General features: G+C 49.9%; 1 protein-coding gene across 4 annotated transcripts in view; it reads right to left on the reverse strand.

Annotated features, from left to right (window-relative positions):
- Positions 1–9,341: 9,341 nt before the first annotated feature.
- Positions 9,342–22,585, reverse strand: part of GMEB1 (glucocorticoid modulatory element binding protein 1) — a 65,061-nt gene continuing 51,817 nt past the window's right edge. For all 4 annotated transcript variants that reach the window (XM_033953975.1, XM_033953974.1, XM_033953976.1 and 1 more), the window contains exons 7-10: positions 15,755–15,874; positions 15,173–15,310; positions 10,855–10,977; positions 9,342–10,449 (exon numbers count right to left, since the gene is read on the reverse strand). In XM_033953975.1, the coding sequence (XP_033809866.1) occupies positions 9,749–10,449; positions 10,855–10,977; positions 15,173–15,310; positions 15,755–15,874 (1,082 nt within the window). In that variant the 3' untranslated portion in view covers positions 9,342–9,748. The remainder of the gene's footprint in view (positions 10,450–10,854; positions 10,978–15,172; positions 15,311–15,754; positions 15,875–22,585) is intronic.

Raw genomic sequence — 22,585 nt, forward strand, 5'->3', positions numbered from 1 at the left:
CTTTTTTAAAAAAATCGGCGTAACATTGGCCACCCACCAATCTTCAGGTACTACAGACGATTTTAGCTACAGATTACAGATCACTAAAAGCAGGTCAGCAATTTCATGTTCAAGTTCTTTTAGTACCCTGGGATGTACAGTATACCATCCAGTCCACTTTTTAACTTGTCAATTTGGCTTAGTACATTTTCCAGATTCACTGAGATTTCTTTCAGTCCCTCTGCATCATCACCCTTGAAAACCATTTCTGGTTCAGGTAGATCTTCTTCCGTAAAGACTGAAGCAAAGAATTCATTCAGTCTCTCCACTATGGCCTTATCCTCCCTGAGTGTTTCTTGCTCCTTGATCATCCAACAGTTCCACATATTCCCTCACAGATTTTCTGCTTCTGATGTACCTAAAAACATTGTTATGAGTTTTTGTCTTTTTGGCAAGTTTATCTTTCTATTCTTTTGTAGCTTTCTTTATCAATGCTTTGCATCTAACTTGCCGGTACTTGAGTCTTTTCTTATTTTCTTCATTCGGATTCTTTTAAGGATGTATTTTTGGCTCTAATAGCCTCTTTCACTTCATCTTTTAACCATGCAGGCTCTCATTTCCTCTTCTTTCCACCTCTGTTAATATGTGGAATACATCTGGTCTGGGCTTCCACAATGGTATTTTTAAATAACATCCATGCCTGGTTTACAGTCCTAACCTTTACAACTGATCCTTTTAGCTTCTTTTTAACCATTTTCCTCATTTTATCAGTCACCCTTTTGAAAATTTGAGATGAAAGATGTGGTTGACATCCTTCTGCACGCAACTCATGAGCAGGGGATATTCACCTACAGTACAGACTCCTAAGTCTCTGCAACAGAAAAAGAGATTTTTCCCATTGTATTAAGAGCCACAAGTTTGTTTAACAAGAAATCTTCAAGCATACCTGGAGAAGCTGCCCTATACAAGTTTACATCTTTTAAAACTTTTGTGAATGTTTAGTAAATTTGAGTCTGAGAACATACTCTACATATCAAGATTCAGTAGTGAGGCTCAATACTTCCATGGTATGCCAGTGATAAGATTGAAAGCAGCTAGAAGTTTCTGTATTTATGCTGCTACTTAAGTTTGAGACTTTTTTCTCCATGTTTGTGACTGCTAGATACTCTGTAGGTTCCTTCCACTGCCTAGCTTAGTAACAATTGAAATATAGCTGTGACATTAGTTTTTGTTACCTTTTATATTGGATTATGCACAAAATTAACCCATTTGGAGACATTGCCCTTGAGAATGTACTGAACATAGCCTGGCTAGCGAATGACATTCATTTATTTCATGCTACATTCAAAACAAATATATTTGGAGACCATACCCCATGACAGGTGTTAGTACAGAATGGCCTTTTGGTACTGTGTTTGGAGAGATGGATCATTATCCAGCACCAAGTGATGCAATCAGAGACTAAGAAAATCTGGCAGAAAGATACAGATATTATCCTAAATGTCCTTGATATCATTGGCCTGATTAAAAAGAGAACTTCCAAGCTCACCTTGATTTATGTTTCCTGTCTATAGTACACCCTATAAGAGTGGTTTACAAATGGGTCAATCATTCAGAGATAGGGGTTTTAGAACCAAGTTTAACTCTAATTCTCTCCCCCCTCAAACCTCTACTGTGACAATTGCCTAATAATGGCAGTCAGTAGGGGGGTGGGAGTCTTCCTGCTAGGGCTTCATTTTAGACTAGACCTGGGAGATAGAGGGATCCAGTGCCCTGACACTCAGTGCCCTATGCTGTTACCCCTATCCCTGCTGCCTTCATATTTTGGATAAATGGGGGAGGAAGGCGGGAATGCAGGCCTGCTAGTTTGTCTTTGTCAACATCTGTGGTCACAGTCATTTTTAAGTGTTAAAATGGGGTTATATTGAATAAAAAGTTGAGTGCGCTGTTTTATGAACTGCAGAAGGCATAGAGCAAGCATTATATGACCAAGTAATCTGATAATACTGATATCATACTACTCTATTCCACCTTATGAGTGAGTTTCAATCCTCTCATGATATAAATAAACCCATTTGGAAGTAATTACCCAGAAGAGGCAGAATCCAATTTTGAAGCAGCATGAAAATAAAACTCACCAGCTGACTAGGAGCAGATTAAGCACAATTACTTACCGTAACTGGTGTTATCCAGGGACAGCAGGCAGATATTCTCTACATGTGGGTGACGTCATCCAAGGAGCTCCGTCACAGACAGCTTTTCAAGCAAACTTGATTGAAGATCTTAAAGTTTGCTAGTGGTGCACCGTGCATGCGTGTGCCTTCCTCCTCAGCTAGAGGGCGCGTCTCCTCAACGTGGTCCTCAGTTCAGATAGCTAGCAAAGAAGCCAACCCGGGGAAGTGGGAGGGTTGCGAGAATATCTGCCTGCTGTCCCTGGATAACACCTGTTACGGTAAGTAACTGTGCTTTATCCCAGGACAAGCAGGCAGCATATTCTCTACATGTGGGTGACCTCCAAGCTAACCAGGATGGGACTGTGGGAGAGTTGGCAAATTAGGAGAACAGATTACGTAAAACCGATGGGACAAACTGGCCGTCGCGCCTGGAGAAAGTATCCGGACAGTAATGAGAGATGAATGTATGAACCGAGAACCAAGTGGCGGCCTTGCAGATCTCCTCAATAGGCATGGACATGAGGAAAGCGACAGACACCGCCATCGCTCGGACTTTATGCCCCGTGACCCGACCCTGCAGCAGGAGACCAGCCTGAATGTAGCAGAAGGAAATACAAGCCGCCAACCAGTTGGACAAGGTGCGCTTGGAAACAGGACACCCCAACCGATTAGGATCAAAAGATATGAAGAGTAGAGGAGCCGTCCGATGAGACTGGGTGCGTTGGAGGTAAAAAGCCAACGCCCTCTTACAGTCAAGAGTGTGAAGCGCCACCTCTCCAGGATAAGAATGGGGCTTAGGGAAAAACATTGGAAGAACAATGGACTGGTTGAGGTGGAAATCCGAAACCACCTTAGGCAAGAACTTAGGATGAGTACGAAGGATCACCTTGTCATGATGAAAAACAGTAAAAGGCGGGTCCGCAACCAGAGCTTGCAGTTCACTGACTCAGACGGGAGGGCAATCAGAAACACCACCTTCCAAGTGAGATACTTCAGATGAGTCTTATCAATGAGTTCAAACGGAGGTTTCATCAATTGAGCCAGAACCACATTAAGATCCCAAACCACAGGGGATGGGGGGGGGCCTTGAGTGTTGGATGGACACTAAAAAGGCCCTTCATAAATTTGGGAAACCACCGGATGGACCGAGAGCAAATTCCCATCAATCGGCTGATGAAAAGCAGTAATCGCACTGAGGTGGACTCGAACAGAAGTTGATTTGAGACCAGACCGAGACAAGTGTAGCAGATAGTCCAGCATGGAGGATAAGGAGGCAGACAGTGGCTCCACGCGATGCGTAGCACACCACGCAGCAAACCTATTCCATTTTTGGGAGTAGCATTGTCCAGTGGAACTCTTCCGAGAGGCCTCGAGGACATCCTGCACCGACTGAGAAAACCCGGAGGGAGTTAGGTGGAAAGGAACCACGCCGTTAAGTGCAGAGACTGCAGATTGGGATGCAGCAGCGAACCCCGGCTCTGAGACAGCAGAGAAGGAAATGCAGGCAGAAACAGAGGCTCCCTGACACTGAGTCGGAGGAGAAGGAAGAACCACAGCTGCCTGGGCCACCGAGGAGCTATCAAAATCATGGTGGCGTGGACTGACTTGAGTTGAACAGGAGTCTTAAGAATTAGAGGAAATGGAGGGAACACGTAGAGGAACCTTCCCGTCCAATCCAGAAGGAAAGCATCCGCCTCGAGACGATCCGGGGAGTAAATCCTGGAACAGAAGCGAGGCAACTTGTGATTGAGGGACGAGGCGAACAGATCTATCTGCAGCGTCCCCCATCGAGCAAATACCTGACACAGAGTTGAGGAGTGGAGCAACCATTCGTGTGGCTGGAGAAGGCGACTCAACCTGTCCGCCAGGCAGTTTTGCGCGCCTTGAATGTAGACCGCTCGAAGGAAGATGTTGTGGCGTATCACCCACTCCCAGAACCAAAGAGCCTCCTGGCAAAGAGACAGGGAACCCGTACCCCCCCCCCCCCCCCGCTTGTTCACATAATACAACGCCACCTGGTTGTCCGTGCGCACCAGGACCACGCGATCCCGAAGCAAATGCCGAAAGGCTACCAAAGCATTGTAAATCGCCCGAAGCTCCAGCAGGTTGATGTGGCAGCGACGATTGGTGCTCAACCAAAGACCCTGAGTCCGGAGGCCATCGAAGTGAGCCCCCCAGGCATACGCGGAGGAGTCCGTTGTTAGGACCTTCTGCGGCGGGGGCGTGAGAAAGAGAAAACCTCTGGAAAGATTGGAAGAGAGCATCTACCAGCGGAGCGAAAGCTTCAAGGAGGGAGTCACCGCAATGTGCTGAGATGCTGGATCCCGGTCCTGTCTCCACTGGGACGCCAGGGCCACTGAGGCACTCGTAGGTGAAGTCTGGCAAAGGGAGTCACATGAACGGTGGAGGCCATGTGTCCCGATCATCATCTGCTTGGCCGAGGCCGTGGACTGAAGGGAGACCTGCTGGCACAGGTGAATTAGGGCGGTCTGCCGAGGCTGAAGCAGAAACAAGCGGAGCCCAGCACCGCCCCTCTGAACTGCAGAGACTGAGAGGGGCACAACTTGGACTTGGGGAAGTTGACCTCGAAGCCCAGATGCTGAAGGAACATAATAGTCCGTTGGGTCACTGAAATAACCTCCTGCCGTGACGGTGCCTTGATGAGCCAGTCGTCGCGGTATGGGAACACTTGAAGACCTTGTGACCGCAGGGCTGCCACCACCACCACGAGGCACTTCGTGAAGACCCGTGGGGATGAAGCGAGCCCGAACGGGAGGACCCGATACTGCAGGTGAAGGTCTCCCACCTGAAAGCGAAGGAACCTGCGAGAGGCCAGGTGGATCAGGATGTGAGGCATCTTTCAAGTCCAGGGAGCACAACCAGTCCCCTTTGTCCATCAGGAGATACAACGTGGGAAGAGAGAGCATATGGAACTTTTCCTAGACCAGGAACTTCTCAGCACCCGGAGGTCCAGAATAGGGCGTAGGTCCCTGGTCTTTTTGGGGACTAGAAAGTACCGGGAGTAGAACCCGGTGCCCTGCTGACACAAAGGGACCTCCTCCTCCGCCCGAAGACGAAGGAGAGCATGAGCCTCCTGGAGAAGAAGGGGGAGTTGCAACCAGTTGGAATGACACTCTCTTGGGGGTAGGTCCGGAGGCTGCGTCCGGAAATGAAGGGAATACCCCTCTGATAACGAAGAGGACCCAGTTGTCCGAAGTAATCAGATCCCAGCGGTGATAAAAGGCACTGAGGCAGCCTCCTATAGGCATAGGAGAAGGCTCGAGGACGGAGGGGGCCAGCCCGCTCCAACAGGAATAGTCAAAAGGACGGCGCAGGCTTAGCCGTTGCAGGGGCCTGAGGCTTCTGAGGGGCCCTTTGCTGCTGTGGACGCCGAGGAGGCGGCCTGGAAAAAGCCGGCGTGGACTTCTGGGGATAACGCCGGGGAGGCAACTTGTACGACTTAGGAGGAGCGGGCTTCGCCTTAGGTCTGACCAAGGAGGTGAAGGAACGTTGATGCTCGGAGAGGCATTTGGTGGCTGCCTCGATGGAATCGTCAAAGAGTTCATTGCCTAAACACGGGAGATTCGCCAGCCAGTCTTGCAGATTCGGGTCCATGTCAACTATGCGGAGCCAAGCTAGGCGGCGCATGGCTACCGCAAAGGCGGAGACCCTCGAGGAGAGTTCAAAGGCATCATACGTCGCTTGAAACATATAAAGGCGAATCTGCGACAGCGTATCCAGTAGCCAATGAAATTCCGTCCGGCGATGGACAGGCAAATCATCCTGAAAAGAGGGCATGGATTTGATGCACTGTTTCAGATACGACTTAAAAGTAAAATTGTAGTTCAGAACTCTGTTCGCCATCATAGAATTTTGGTACAGACACCTGCCAAACTTGTCCATAGTACGGCCTTCCCTGCCCGGCGGGACAGCCGCGTAGACCTTGGAAGGATTAGACTTCTTCAAGGAAGACTCCACCACCAAGGATTGGTGGGCGAGCTGAGCCCTTTCAAACCCTTTACAGGGGACTGTCCGGTATCTGGACTCCATCTTGGACGGAATGGCCGGAATAGCGTAAGAAGTCTCCAAATTCTGAAAGAAAGTCTGCTGCAAAACTGGATTCAAGGGGTGGTGAAGGAATTCCTTCGGTGAATAAGGAAGCTCCATCTCCTCCAAATATTCCCAGGTATACCTGGATCCGGACTGGAGGTCCAGTTGCAGCGCTTTGCCCATGTCCATCACGAACCTGGTGAAGGAGGATGGCTTGCCCGCAGAATGCCCCTCAAGGGGCGAAGCCGAGCGGGACTTCGGGGCAGCAGAGAACGAGGGGGAAGCCTCCCTCGAGTACTGCACCGGCATGTCAGTGTCCACAAGCAGGGTCGTCGAGGAGACCCCACTGAGAGAACGAGTGGGAGTTGACGACAGCCTGCGCTTAGAGAGCCTGGAAGACGAGGACCAGGGGTCCGAGTAACGGAGACCCGGGGAGTCCGCCTCAGCGAGCCTTGGGAAAAAGAGACCTTCCGACGTGGCAGGGAGGTTGGAGTCTTCGACTCGAAACCCCTCGGTTCGGAGACAGAGATGGCACGGGGGAGCGACGAAGACGAGGGTCAGACAGTACGAGGTCCGAGGGCTTGATGAAACCCGTAGTGCGAGGACCTGCCGACCTACCCCGCCTCAGGGGAGAATCCCTAGGCCATTTGGCGGACCGCTGCCTAAAGGAAGAAGTACATTTAGGCTGGCGCTATGACCGAGGTCTGCCGGCAGGAGAAGTCCGCCTCGAGGGAGTAGGCGAGGAGTCACTCGAGGACAAGCATCGAGACCAACGCACCTTGCCTCGAGAGTCCTCGGCGTGACGTTCAGGCTGGTCAACGAGTGAGGTCGAGGCTGGGGCAAGCTGAGCCAAAGCAGAGGAGATCTGCCTTAAGCATATCCTCAAACATCGGCACCGAGACCAAAGGATTTGGACGAACTGTTGCAGCAGTGCGCTCCAACGAGGGCGACCTCGATGTAGAGTATTCCCATAATGTGGAGGCACACTTAGAAGGAAGTCTCGCCGAGGCCGGCAGGAGTATACTCACTGCCGGGTTGGCCAGAGTCTCCGAGGACGGCTTCTTCGGTAGCTGAGCTGAACCTGAAGGAGGAAGAGGAGACTTACCCGAGGCCGAGGTCTTCGAAGCCGGAGCTGCCGAGGCCTTCGAAGTCGAGGGAGACTTGCTCGGGACCGAGGTCTTCGAGGCCGAGACCGGGGTCAAGGATTTCTCCACTGGCGGGTCCATGTTGAAGAGTTCCACAATCTTGGCCCGCCATCGACGAAGAGCCCGAGGCTGAAGGGTGGCACAATGAGGGCAAGAGTCCATAGGGTGGTCAACACCCAGGCAAAGGATACACCAATGGTGCGGGTCTGTGATGGAGATCATCCGACCGCACTGCGTGCACTTCTTGAACCCGGTTGAGGAGACACGCCCTCTAGCTGAGCGGGAAGGCACACGCATGTGCGGTGCAGCACTAGCAAACTTTAAGATCTTCAATCAAGTTTTCTTGAAAAGCTGTCCACGACGGGGCTCCGTGGATGACGTCACCACATGTAGAGAATATGCTGTCTGCTTGTCCTGGGATAATGCTGACTACTCTCAACCACCTTCATCTCAGTTTGCTTTAAATATAAATAAGTATGGTAATCTCCCTTCCAAAGAAAACATCCTCCTCCCTCAATCCCCCCCAAAAAAAAACAAAATCCAAAACCTGGAAATGTACAAATAAATATGCATGACAATTAGGAAAACTACAGGCCCCTTGTTCCTTGGGACACTGGTGTTTGACAACTCACGCTCGAGAAAGTGAAGCAGTATTTTGACCATTTCTCAATGTGCCTATATCTGGCTTCTTCTACTGCATCATTTTTAATATTCACATCCTCAAAAGGGATCCTTAATAGGGGAACTTACTCCACCTCCGGCCTTATTGCTGGGTCTGAGAAGGATAATACAGATACAGCCAGTCCAAAGACAGGATAGAAGTTTGAGGTCCAGTTCATTTTTGGAATCTTTATGCTCTTCATACATACTGTATCCATGAACTCAGCTTTAGTGCTGCTGTGACTGACTTCCCACAGGCTGCAGAAATATTCGTGGGACAAGGCATAAGCTAAGTTTGAGACCTTTTAGGGGGCTCTCTCTCCTAGCCAATGCATCAGTAGAACCACCTTCTGCTTGGACTGTGGTAACCACAGATGCAGGTTATTTTGGAACACTGTCTCACCTCGTTTGAATCTTAATATTATAAGAACATTACCCTTGGCAGAACCACACTTCCCCATGGTAGTTTGGCTACCACATATAGACAAGTCAAACTGAATATGAAGGGTCTTCCACACTTATCAATGATGCTATACCATTGGTATTGGAATTTGGTGCAACAAGAAAAAACATGAATGCACATCCTGCTGTTATAATGGTGAACCTTAGGAAATCTGTTTTCTCAATACAACTGCTAGCTATACAGCTAAGGCAAAAACCCAAGTCTGCTGTGTAGATTCATATAAGCCCACACTTTTAAATACTTTGTTTTCTTCAACAGAGAATAATCCAGCTAAATTTTGCCCATTCTCAAACTCTTCATCACTTCTGTGCCAGTTTACAAGATTAATGGGCAGTGCCTTTTAATTTTTAGCAAACAGATGGGCGCTCTGTATCCTTGCATTTTATTTTTCTTCTCTAACCCAGCACAGAAAACAGAGGTATTGGCTGGCAGACAGGCCTAGCTTTACTCCATTACAACCTATGGACAATGTATTCTTGCTTTTGTTAGAGAAAATGGCAATATAGATGCAATGGGGTAAAAGGTAGGAAAGGTAACTGCAGTCCAAAGGCTGCAAACAGGTCTGACCATCTGGAAATATTTTCATATCATTGGCAAAGAACCAAGTTAATCTGCATATTTTGGTGACTACCTACTTCCTCTCCCTCTCCAAAATGTCTCTCAGAGATCTGTGAGGCTTTCATCTATTTTATGACTTGAAACCAGATGACCATCTTATGTCAACTAGAGCCAGGAGCGAATGCTTTTATTCTTTCAACCACACATGACCATCACTTAAAGAGATGGAACTTACAGCATCATCTTGCCTATTTGCTCTATTCACTCCCTTTCTGGAAATCAAATCCATGCTCTGAAATTTTGGTCACATCATTTTTTTGTTTGTTTTGCTTTAATTCCTGGACAAGAAGAGTCTATAAACAAAGCTTCCAGGCAGGTATAATAAACCATAAATGTTCCAGCTTATGGAGTGTCCTGTTTTGTTTTGTAAGTTTCTGGGGAAAAAATATAGACTCCATGTCCTGCCCCTCCCCTCAACCACCCACTAAACCCGATAATGTCTTGTTTTTTCAACATTTCTATCCACTGCTCTTCATTGTAATATGAAGAATTGCACTGCTTTTGTCCCTCACACCACAATAAGGAACCCCCCCCACACACAAAACTAAAACCTTCCTTTAGGATCATAAGTGTTCATGAATAATAACAGGACAAAAACTGGGAGGGGGCACAAAAATAGTTAAGGAAAAAACGAGAAATAAAAAGCTGGCCCTCTCTTACTAGTCCTCCTCCAGTACCACAATCTCTACATTGTGGACAGCAGCCTCGTCGTGTTCCCCTATCTCCGCAACCACCTTCTCTTCTTCCTTCAGTTCCTCCAGTGTCACCACTTTGGCCTCTGTTTCTATCTCAGGGTCTGGTGCTGGATCAATCTCAATGATGGTATGGCCCTCTTCCGTAGCCTCCTCCACAGCATGAACAGCTGAAGCTAGGCCAGGTTCCATGGCCATCAGTTCTACAGGGTTTACCACTGTTGCCACATTGGCAAGGGCACCACTGTCCTGCACTGTGGCAGAGCTCAGCAGAGTCAGACTAGATGCTGGATGAATGGTCATTGTGTCAGATGAGCTAGACTTCGTCGAGGACACCACAGTGGCATACCGAAACAGCTGCTGACCTGAAGGCAAGGTATGCAAAGTCACTGGGCTAGAACTCTGGCCGACTGTTGTAATGGGAATATTTCCCACAGAGAATTGTTGTCCCATTGGTGCAATAGTAATAGGTGAAATGACAGTAAACTGAGGCTGCTGCACCTGGGTGGATGGGCTTAGGAGAGTGGCCGAGGCTGGACGCTGTAGACGAGGCCTCTTCGGAGCCTTTGGGGCACTCACTGGCATTAGAACCACATTCTGGATCGTCTGTGCCTTTATCTTTTGCTCCCTGCCTTGCCTCTTCTGCTCTTCCAGCTGCCGATCCAGGTCTGAAAGAGAACAGCTCAAGTTACATATATAGTCTGGTCTATTTTCATACACCATGTTTCAATATCCCTACTTCTTTCCGGATTATTTGGTAAGTGTTGGCTGAATGTAAAGAATCTAAAATGTAAGCCGCAATCACCTCAAAATAGTACTGAATACCAGACATAAGACAGTACAACTCTGTTATCGTTAATCTCAATGTGGAGTTGTACTGTACCTATTTCATCATTCATATACCAATATTCGTTTCCAGTTCTTCTCAAGATACATTGCAAAATAAAAATGATAGAAATTGTTCTAAATATTTCAGGACACAAGTACATACACAACAGACATCACAGAGGGGGTAAAAAGGCACATCCATTCCAAGGAAAGCAAGACTTGTCATCAACGGACAGAGCACATGCCTGCGAGAGTGTAATGAAACTGCTCCTCGCTTTGGTCCGTCTGATTTTTCCTCGTGTCCAAAACTTTCTTGACTGTGTCCATCAGGCCAAAGGTGTGAGCGACATTATTCAGAACAGCAGCATCTGAAAGGAAACCTGGGAGTAGTAAGTTACTGCTGGCTAAGGACAGGACTTTAGCTCAGTACTAACTAAAGAGGCAACATAAGGAATGCATTCAAAAAGGAGACCTACTGCTTAGACCCTCTCCCATAGACCCTGAAACCCCTTCTCTCCTAACCTGTCAGACTTTTCTCTTTTCAACGTGTTTTACACATCTGTAGCCTGGGAATTTCAGGTAAAAAGGACATAAGAACATAAGAAACGCCTTCACCGAATCAGACCTTTTTGGTCCATCCAGTCCGGTGACCCGCACACACGGAGGCCAAGCCAGGTGTTCCCCGATGAAAACCTGTTTACCCGTATCCATCGATGTGATTTGCAAGAAGGTGTGCATCCAACTTGCCCTTGAAACCCAGAATGGTGGTCTCCGTCACAACCTCCTCCGGGAGAGCATTCCAAGCATCCACCACTCGCTGAGTGAAACAGAACTTCCTGGTATTTGTCCTGAGCCTGTCGCCTCTCAACTTCAGTCCATGACCTCTTGTCTGATTCACATTTGACAACGTGAATAATGATGCTTCTCGCTCTATTTTGTCGAATCCTTTTATTATTTTATAAATCTCTATCATATCCCCTCGCAGTCTTCTCTTCTGGGTAAATAAGCCCAGTTTCCTGAGGCGTTCTTTGTAGCTCAAATTTTCCATACCTACTACTAGCTTCGTAGCTCGTCTCTGCACCCTCTCCAGCAGGGTCACATCCTTCTTTAGGTAGGGAGACCAGTGCTGGACACAGTACTCCAGGTGTGGTCTGACCATTGCTCTGTAAAGCGGCATTATGACGTCCGCCGATCTACTCGTAATTCCCTTCTTTATCATGCCCAACATCCTGTTTGCCTTCTTCGCCGCCGATGCACACTGCACCGACGGCTTCAGGGTCCTGTCAATCAGTATCCCTAGATCCCTTTCTTGTTCGCTCTTGCCCAATGTCACACCTAACATTTTATATTCATGTTCCTTGTTTTTCCTTCCCAGGTGCATCACTTTGCATTTCTCTATATTAAACTTCATCTGCCACTTTTCCGCCCATTTCCCTAGCTGGTTCAAATCTCTTTGGAGTTCTTCAATGTCCATTAATGCTGAAAGAATTAGGTTTTCACATAAGGTAGCGAGAGAACGAGAGGTCACTCTCTAAAGTTAAAAGGGGATGGATTCCGTAAAAACGTAAGGAAGTTCTTCTTCACCCTGAGAGTGGTAGAAATCTAACGCTCTTCCGGAGGCTGTTATAGGGGAAAGCACCCTTCAGGGATTCAAGAAAAGGTTGGATAAGTTCCTATTGAAACAGAACATATACAGGTAAGGCTAGACTCAAATAGGGCACTGGTCTTAGACCTAAGGTGAGCAGACTGCTGGGCACGATGGACCACCGGTCTGACCCAGTAGCGGCAAATCTTATGTTCTTAACCATGGAGTAGATTTGCAAGATGCTTTACACTTACATAGGCCAAGCAGTTCAAATAGAATTCATTGACCTCAAAGAACAATTACACTGTACCAACTCCACTGAAAACAAATGCATTTTGTCAGACAAGACGCCCAAAACTGGAAGAAAAGATGGCAATTAGGCCTACTAGTTTGTCTGGCAGTTTGTGGGTAGATTCCAAAGGCAACTTATTTGTATACATCTGCATATTATTTAAAGCCCTTAAACGTACACAGCCACTGTTTTAATTTAAAATATTTTGGTTATTGATTACTTTTTGTATCAGAGTAGCTGCTGTAGAATTGGAGAGGATTTGTTATCCCGGTCATCCTGGATATTGCGTTATCTGTTGATCAACACGATATAGAGTTGTCCAATACAGTCCTGTAGCCCCATTCTGTTCCACCAGGGCTTAGCAGATTGCCTCATAAGATTCCCCTCTGTCTCCTACATTGTTCAGTCTTTATCTTGTTCCCCTTGGGTTTCGTATTTCTTTGGGGGTAAAATTAAATAGCTTTGCAGATGATATTATCATACTGATACCTATAACAGCTTTCACAAAGGACACCCTATCATTTACTCAATCGATCCTTGAGGCTCGGCATCGAGGGCAACGGGTCCGGAGGAGGCCCTCGCAGAGACTCGGCTCCTGGCATCGAGGGAATCGGATCCAATGGAGGCACTCGCAAAGACTCTGCTCCTTGCATCGAGTGAATCGGTTCTAATGGAAGCATGGGCAAAGACTCTGCTCCTTGCGATGCATGCATCGATGCCAGACCAGACACTCGCAGAGACTCGGCTCCCTGCAGCGAGAGTGTACAATGTGGAGGCACCGGAGGTGGCTTGACCTCCCGGGAAGCCCCCGCGTGCCCAGGCTGGATTTGGGAGAGAAGCTTCGGCCCCATAGTGGTAAAGAACTCGATGAACTGCTTCTCCAGCAAGGTCTGGAATGAAGCCGGCAAGAAGGGATCTGCATCCGCAATGGGACCTCCTGCATGGACATCTAGATCCCTGGCGCCCAGGTGCTTGGACTTAAATGCCTTGGGCACCTTGAGCACCACAGGGGGAATGGGCTGCTTTGCTACCTGACCTGAGGAGGCAGAGAAAAGCACCGCAGCAGGCGGCGAAGTCGAAGCAGGCTTGAGGAGACTCGGGCCCGCAGAGGTGGAAGACGGAAGAGTCGAGGCGGAAGTCGAAGGTTTGGCGCTCTTCGATGAGGTCAGCTCTAACGAAGCCTCCATGCTGAACAGCGACTCCCACAAGACACAGCGACGCTTGAACGCACGTACTTTAAGTGTGGAGCAAGGCCGGCACGATTTCGGAAGGTGTTGAGGTCAGACACTGAAGACAGCGTCGATGAGGGTCCATCAGCGAAATCGCGCGCTGGCACTTGACACACTTCTTAAAACCGGTGATAGGCCGGGACATAGGCTGAAAAAGCTCCGCCGCTAGATCAAAGCCACGGGGCTGCGGCCACATGGCCTGCCCGGTCGAACAGAAGAAGAAAATTTTTTTCTTTCTTTTTTAAACACGACGAAAATCAACGATTATGAGTGAAAAGAACCCAAAACCGCAGACTTAGAAGGCACAAGTGAAGTTACTTCGCGCAGAGTGTCGAAGACGGACTTCTCGGCTCCGCGGAAAAGTAAGAACTGAGGAGACACGCCCGATGCATCGGGCAGGAAGGCACTCGCGCATGCGCGGTGTGGGCGACTCGAAACTTCTAAAGTTTCTACAAGAAAGTATGCTTGTGAGACGTCCGCATCGGGGCTCCATCGGATGACGTCACCCACTAGTGAGAATACCTGCCTGCTTGTCCTGGGATAACATGGACTGACAGACTGTCCTTAGTAACTTGAAGTCATCTGGTCATTTTATCCTATCAGCAATATTCAGTGAAAGAAAAGAGGAAAGGTCTTTATTCTTTTCAGAAGCAGCAGAGTTTTTTAGTGGTTTTTTCATAAGATTGGTTGAACATGTATATTTCATCAAGGACCCTATGTTCCTCATAACACTTTCTTCAACTGCTGCCTAAATCAATGTTTAAAATAGAAAGTTGTTGGTGGATGTCTTTCATATATTGCTTCAAAAGTGCGGAATGAAGTACCCCCTGGACGTTCATTCAGAGACCCATGATTAACACTTTCAAAGAAAGTTGAAAACATGAGACCCGATACTCAAAACAATTTGAACAGCCAGGGGGTGGGGTGGGGAGATAGAGGGGGGAGTCGGTGTCCAGCAGAGGTGGGGGCCCAGACCCACCTTCCTGTATCTTTGGAAGGGGGTAGGGGTGGGGAAATCGGGCCAGGGGAATTGTTTCTTTGGGGGGAGGGCAGGCAGGGAGAGGAAAATCAAGATCCAGGTAAGAATGTTTAATGTGGGTCCTTGTTGATATTTAGCTGGGACCCACATACGCTCCCGGTGGCCGAGACCCTGTGAATTAGCCCCCGATATTCACGGTCAGTGTCTGGACCCTTTAAAAAAAACACACTACCCACTGTAGGTTGGATATTGGCCAGTTATTAAACCAACAAAATTGACCCTGCAAGTTCTGTACTGTTTTTTTTAATGATCATTTTTTTCTTGGTAAAATGTGATTGTTTTCTAAGTAATTTGCCTGCAGATCACAATTAAAACATCAAATTTAAAAATAAATTAAAATAGAATGAGGTTTCATTTACAAGAGGGAGAATTGAGAAGCCCATTAAAACTTGAATTTATCCTTTACTCATTCTCTTACCTGTCACCTGAAATGGAGACTGCCCTAGTCGCTCCTGGACCCCTTTCAGCAGTTCCTGTATTTCCTTTTGGATGTTGGAAACAACCTCATCCATCAGGCCTATGTCTGCAATCCCTTTCCAAAAGGTCAGGGTGTCCTCTGAAATTTTAGACAGGAGTGTGGTAGGGAGAAAAGGAGGAGACATTACACAGAAGATTATGACGTATCTTTACACAACTTCATTCAATCTTTGAACAATGAGGGTTCCATGCTTAGCACCATAGCCTAGCTTTCAACCAAGAATCTCAGGGTTAATATGGGATCTTTACTATGCAGCTAAAAGCATGGTTAGCAGCAGAACCCTATCTGCTTTACTGTGGTTACTCAATCCATTTTCTTCTATGTTTCTAAGTTTCATTAGGCTGAAAGCAGGCATATATAGAGCATCAAATCAGGCTAAAAATGTTACTTTCAGGTAGCACTCTTTCTTTAATAGGTACCGGTGTCCACGATTCCCTGATGGCAAACAAAGAGAAAGAAAGCGTTCTCTAAATCTGAATCCTTCAGCGGCTGTGTGTGCACAGGCAGAAGAAGCACCAATACCTGATATCTCTTCCACATCTTTCTTTAATCCCTCCTCGCTGGCCATTTGCACTGCAGCAGTAAGAGCAGAGTTCCACTCTATTCCTTCCTCCATGCTCTCTTCAATCTGTGTGATGCTCCCTGCAAAAAGAACAAGCAAGACATGGTCAACATACAGCACAGTTACTTACCGTAACAGGTGTTATCCAGGGACAGCAGGCATATATTCTCACATGTGGGTGACGTCATCTACGGAGCCCCGGCGCGGACAGCTTTTCAAGCAAACTTGATTGAAGTTTCAAGTTTGCACACTGCACCACGCATGTGCGTGCCTTCTCGCCCACTAGAGGGCGCATCCCACCTCGTGGTCCTCAGTTCCATAACTAGCAAGGAAGCCATCCCCGGGGAGGCGGGCGGGTTGTGAGAATATATGCCTGCTGTCCCTGGATAACACCTGTTACGGTAAGTAACTGTGCTTTATCCCAGGACAAGCAGGCATGATATTCTCACATGTGGGTGACCTCCAAGCTAACCAAAAAAAGGGCAGGTGGGAGGATGGCAATTTAGGAAAACAGATTTTGCAAAACTGACTGGCCAAACCGGCCGTCACTCCTGGATAAAGTGTCCAGACAGTAATGAGAGGTGAATGTATGAACCGAAGACCAAGTGGCAGCCTTACATATGTCCTCCATCGGAGTGGATCGGAGGAAAGCTATCGAAGCTGCCATCGCTCGGACCTTGTGCCCCGTGACTCGACCCGGGGGAGGAAGGCCAGCCTGAGCGTAGCAAAAGGAAATGCAAGCGGCCAACCAGTTAGACAGAGTGCGCTTGGAAACTGGATGCCCTAATCGATTGGGATCGAAGGACAAAAACAATTGAGGAACCTTCCGATGAGGCCTGGTGCGTTGAAGATAAAATGCCAACGCCCTCTTACAGTCAAGCGTGTGAAGCGCCGTCTCGCCAGGATGGGAGTGGGGCTTCGGGAAGAACACAGGAAGGACAATGGACTGATTGAGGTGGAAGTCAGAAACAACTTTAGGTAAAAACTTAGGATGGGTGCGGAGAACCACCTTGTCGTGATGAAAGACAGTGAAAGGAGGGTCCGCAACCAAGGCTTGCAACTCCCCAATCCGCCTGGCGGAGGTGAGGGCAATTAGAAACACCGCCTTCCAAGTCAGAAATTTCAAGAGGGACTTGTTGAGTGGCTCAAACGGGGGTTTCATCAGTTGAGCCAGAACCACATTCAAATTCCACACGACAGACGGAGGCTTAAGAGGGGGACAAACCCTGAGTAACCCTTTCATGAAGCGTGTCACCAAGGGATGGAGTGACAGAGGGCGTCCCTCCAGAGGTTGGTGGAAAGCAGAAATCACACTGAGATGAACCCGCACCGAAGTGGTTTTCAAGCCGGAGCGCGACAAATGAAACAAATATTCTAAAACCGAGGATACCGGAACTGATACCGGATCCAGGTGAAAAGACGAGCACCAGGTGGAAAACCTGGTCCATTTCTGCGCATAGCAAAGCCTCGTCGAGATCTTGCGGGAGGCTTCCAACACCTCCTTCACCGATTGAGACAGGTCCGGAGGAGTCAGGGAACAAGAAACCAGGCTGTCAGGTGCAATGACTGCAGATTGGGATGTAACATGGATCCTTGACTCTGAGACAGCAGAGAAGGAGAGACAGGCAGGGGAAGAGGCTCTCTGGCACTGAGCTGGAGCAGCAGGGAGAACCAGTGCTGACGCGGCCACCGAGGTGCTATGAGAATCATCGTGGCCGTGGACGATTTTAGGTGTACCAACGTTCGCATGATCAGAGGGAACGGAGGGAATGCGTACAGGAACCTCCCTTCCCAGTCGAGTAGGAAGGCATCCGCTTCCAGACGGTCCTGCGAGTACATCCGAGAACAATATAGTGGTAGTTTGTGTGTCTCCGGAGAGGCAAACAGATCCACCTGTGGCGTTCCCCAGCGAGCGAAAACCTCGCGTAGAACTGCTGAGTGTAGAGTCCACTCGTGCGGTTGCAGAAGTCGACTCAGTTTGTCCGCCAGGCAATTCCGTTCTCCTTGGATGTAGACCGCCCGGAGGAAGATGTTCCGGGAGGCCGCCCACTCCCAGAGGCGAAGAGCTTCGGAGCAGAGGGGCCATGACCCCGTTCCTCCCTGCTTGTTCACATAATACATTGCCACCTGATTGTCCGTGCGGACGAGGACCACCTGGTCCTGCAATATGTGAACGAAGGCTCGAAGTGCTAGGAAGATGGCCCGCAGCTCTAGCACGTTGATATGACACTGACGGTCTTCTGCCGACCACAGGCCCTGCGTGCGAAGACCGTCGAGATGGGCTCCCCACGCGTACTCCGAGGAGTCCGTGGTCAGGACCTTGCGAAAAGGCGGAGTGCGAAACAATAGCCCCATGGACAGATTTGAAGAGTCTGTCCACCAACGCAGCGATTTCCGCAAGGGCGGAGTTACCGAAATGAGGCGAGACACCGGGTCGCACTCCTGACGCCACTGGGACGCGAGGGTCCACTGAGGGATCCTCAGATGTAGCCTCGCAAACGGCGTGACATGTACCGTCGAGGCCATATGGCCCAGCAGCATCATCATGCGCTTGGCCGACACCCTCGATAGTTGGGAGACCTGGCGGCTCATCCGTACCAAGGTTTCCAACCGCTGGGTCGGCAGGTAGGAGCGTAGGCGCACCGTGTCCAGCACCGCACCTATGAATTGAAGAGACTGCGACGGCCTCAACTGAGACTTTGGAAAGTTTATCTCGAACCCGAGAGTTTGCAGGAAGGCAATCGACTGTCGGGTCGCTGAGAGAACCCCCTCCCTGGTCGGGGCTTTGATGAGCCAATCGTCCAGGTAAGGGAACACATGGAGTCCACGTGACCTGAGGGCTGCTGCAACCACCACCATGCACTTCGTGAATACTCGTGGGGACGCGGCCAGGCCGAAGGGCAGTACCCTGTACTGGAGGTGGAGGTCCCCCACCTGGAATCGTAAGAATCTTCGACAGGCGGGGTGCACCGGAACATGGGTGTATGCTTCCTTCAGGTCGAGGGAGCACATCCAGTCCCCTTCCCCCAAGAGGGGGTACAAAACCGGGAGAGATAGCATTCGAAACTTCTCCCGGGCCAGGAATTTGTTGAGCTTCCTGAGGTCCAGTATGGGGCGCAGGTCCCCGGTCTTTTTTGGGACCAAAAAGAAGCGGGAGTAAAACCCCGTACCCCACTGGTCCTTGGGGACCGGCTCGACCGCCCGAAGCTTCAAGAGGGCTTTGGCTTCGGTTATAAGGGTCGGTAGCTGCGAACGGTTGCAGGGGACTAAACTTGGAGGACTGTCCGGCGGCGAGGACACAAAGTTGAGCGAGTAGCCCTCGGAGACGATCCGGAGCACCCAAGCGTCTGAGGTAATCCCGGTCCATGCCTCCCGGAAGGACCGAAGACGGCCACCGATAGGAAGGGGTTCCTGTGAAAGTGCGGAGGGGAACCCGCCCCGTCCGCTCAGCCCGTCAAAAGGAAGGCGCGGGCTTAGAATGGCCCTGCGCCTGGGCTTGGGTTTGTCCCCCTCTGCCTCGCTGAGACGGACGTCTCGGAGGCGGTCTCGAGAAAGCCGGGGTCGACTTCTGAGGGTATCGGCGTGGCGGAGGCCGAAAGGGTTTCTGCGGCGGGGGTCTAGGTTTGGGGCGGACCAGGGATGCTAGAGAGCGCTCCTGTTCCGACAAGCGTTTGGTCGCCGCATCCAATGACTCGTCGAATAACTCGGACCCCACACAAGGCAAGTCTGCCAGGCGTTCCTGCAGGTTTGGGTCCATGTCGAGGGTGCGAAGCCAGGCCAAGCGGCGCATGGCCACCGCGAGGGCCGACACCCTCGAAACCAGCTCAAAGGCGTCGTACACTGCGTGGAATAGGTACAACCGCAATTGAGACAGGTTGGACATAAACTTATCGAATCCTGCTCTTTGGGAGTCCGGTAACGAGTTTCGATATTGAGGAAGGTCCTTCACCATACCACGCAAATAGGAGGAAAAGGTGAAGGCGTAATTTAGAACCCTGGTGGCCATCAGGGAATTTGAATAGAGGCGACGGCCAAACTTGTCCAGGGTCCGCCCCTCCCTGCCTGGTGGAACCGCCGCAGAAACCCGTGAGGGCTGTGATTTTTTAAGAGCAGACTCCACCAGAAGAGACTGGTGTGAGAGCTGCGCCTTATCGAACCCTTTAGGGGGAATCGTCCTATACTTCGATTCCATTTTTGAAGGCACAGACGTGACTGTAAGAGGGTTTGACAGGTTATTCAGCCAGGTTTGCAGAAGGACACTGTTGAGAGGGAGTCTAGGCACCTCCCTAGGAAGAGTGGGGAGGTCCTGTTCCTCCAAAAATTCTTTGGAATACCGAGAGCCTACCATCAGGTCAATCCCCAGGGCTTGGGCCATGTCCTGAACGAAGGATGAAAATGAGGACGGCCTAGCCTGGGGAGACGGGGTTCTCGACCGCCCCACCGAGGAGAGGGGGGAAGCCTCATGGGAATAATGAGGATCCCTAACCGATCCCGAATCCCAGGATCCCCTCTCGAGGGCCCTCGAGGGGGAAGGGGAAGTTATCCTCCTCGCAGAGCCCTTGGGTGAGGACCCAGGGGTTCGTGGGACACTCTCCCGTTTCCTCGGCGAGGCGGCCCGGGAAGACTTCCCATGAGGTGAGCGGAGGAGCCTCGGGTTATCGAGGCGCAACTCCGACACCTGCAGCGCCTCGCCCCCGAACGACGAGGAGCGGTCGCGCCGAGGGGAGCCTCGGGGTCGCTTAGACTTCCTCGATCGACGCCCCGTCCGAGGTCGCGTCGAGGGCGAGGCGTGTCTGGAAGACCCGGAGGAAGAGGAGGAAAGACGGCGCACTCTGCGCGACTTTTCCTTGGGCCTTACACTCCGCTCAGGGGGTTCCCCCGAGGTCGAGGTCCGGGGCGGGGCCGAGACCGAGGCGAACGGGGCCACCGTACCCGAGACCGAGGTCGCCGAGGTCAGGGCTCCCGAGGGAGCCGAGGCCGGGGCCTCCGAGACCGAAGGCGCCCCGGCCGAGGTCGAGGCCGCCGGAACCGCAGCACGCTGCAACACTTCCAGGGCTCCCGACAGCTCCGATGAGATCAGAGCTCGGAGGAGATCCTGGAAGGCCGGAATCCCCACGAAGGTGGGGAGTTCCGAGTCCGGGGCACACTCCCTGGAGGGCGACCTCGGTCTCGAGTATTCCCTCGGGGTGTGCGGAGTCGAGGTCCGATGCGGGGCCGGGGTCGACCCACCCGCCTTGGCCTGACTCGAGGATGGCTTCTTTGCTGAAGGGGATGGAACAGAGGACTTACCCGAAGCTTGCTTCACTGACGACGCCTTCGAGGAAGAGGGCCGAGGCGAGGCCGAGGCCCCCGAGGACGCCAAGGCCGAGGTCAAGGCCGGGGCCGGAGCCGAGGCCGACGTCGAGGCCTTAGGTGCGTCGACGGCGAACAATTCGGCCATTCTTGCCTTACGGCGACGGAGGGGCCCTGTTTTGGAAGGTAGCACAGCGATCACACGAGTCTGTCGGATGTTCGGGCCCAAGACAGACAATGCACCACCGGTGAGGGTCGGTGATGGAAAGCAACCTTTCACACCGGCTGCACTTTTTGAATCCCGTAACAGGACGGGACATCCACGAAGAAAAAGAAGAAGGCCGGGAACGAACCGACGTCCCGCGGCCACGGATTCCGGGAGCCCCCGGAGTCCGATGAAAAACGAAAGACTTTTTTTTTTTTTTTGAAAAGAACCGAAAGGAAAAACAGCACCGCGAACTAATTCGAAGGGAAAACAAACTAAACGCGGCAGCTAGAAGGCAAAAACACTGGAGCTCAGATCCACAGGGCTTTCTGCTCCGCGGAAAAATTTGAACTGAGGACCACGAGGTGGGATGCGCCCTCTAGTGGGCGAGAAGGCACGCACATGCGTGGTGCAGTGTGCAAACTTGAAACTTCAATCAAGTTTGCTTGAAAAGCTGTCCGCGCCGGGGCTCCGTAGATGACGTCACCCACATGTGAGAATATCATGCCTGCTTGTCCTGGGATAACCCCAATTCCTCTGCTGCAGAAGAGACACCGTTTTTACATGGAGCTTAATTATGACTATCTGAACAGGCAATAGACACTTATTAGGTTGTCACTGTAGCATTATGCAGGTGTGCATAAACAAAGAAGTGTGTAGGCTTTGGAGAAGACCAAGGTCCTAGATGGTTGAATCAACTGAGTTACTGTTGTCCTTATTTATAGATTAACTATTAGATGCTATTTTTGTCTTGTCTCCATAAAACAATTTTTGACAATTTGGGGGTCATGTTTTAAAAATATCTGACCTATATCTAGGGAGATCAAACATAATCTGAAAACCAAAACATACATGCATAAAGTCAGTATTACTAAATTTATTAAAAGATCATATTATGAGGTTGAATGAATGGGGAGAGCAGAGGCAGAGGATAGAGAAAGTTATATTTTGATTTTAGTCATTGGATGGTTAGATGTTGAGGTTGTCTGAATAGGTCTCTTGGGTTTTCCGCTTGCTTACATAGCTTATAAATCTTCTTCTGGTGACTAAGCAAATTCCTCCTGCTGAGCCTTTATGTTTTTTGAAGCCATATATACCATCAAGAATTCTGAGATCGTCAAATAAAAATTGCCTTTCAATTCCTACATATTGGGAAATAGTTCTTGAGCATGTTAGAGCTGCTATTTTTTTCAGTAAGACCATAAGAAGATCTTACTGGGTCAGACCAATGGTCCATCAAGCCTAGTAGCCCGTTCTCATGGTAGCCAATCCAAGGAGTACCAAGGAGAAGAAA

This window comes from Geotrypetes seraphini, chromosome 8 (genome assembly GCF_902459505.1).
Source record: "Geotrypetes seraphini chromosome 8, aGeoSer1.1, whole genome shotgun sequence".
Classification (NCBI taxonomy): Eukaryota; Metazoa; Chordata; class Amphibia; order Gymnophiona; family Dermophiidae; genus Geotrypetes; species Geotrypetes seraphini.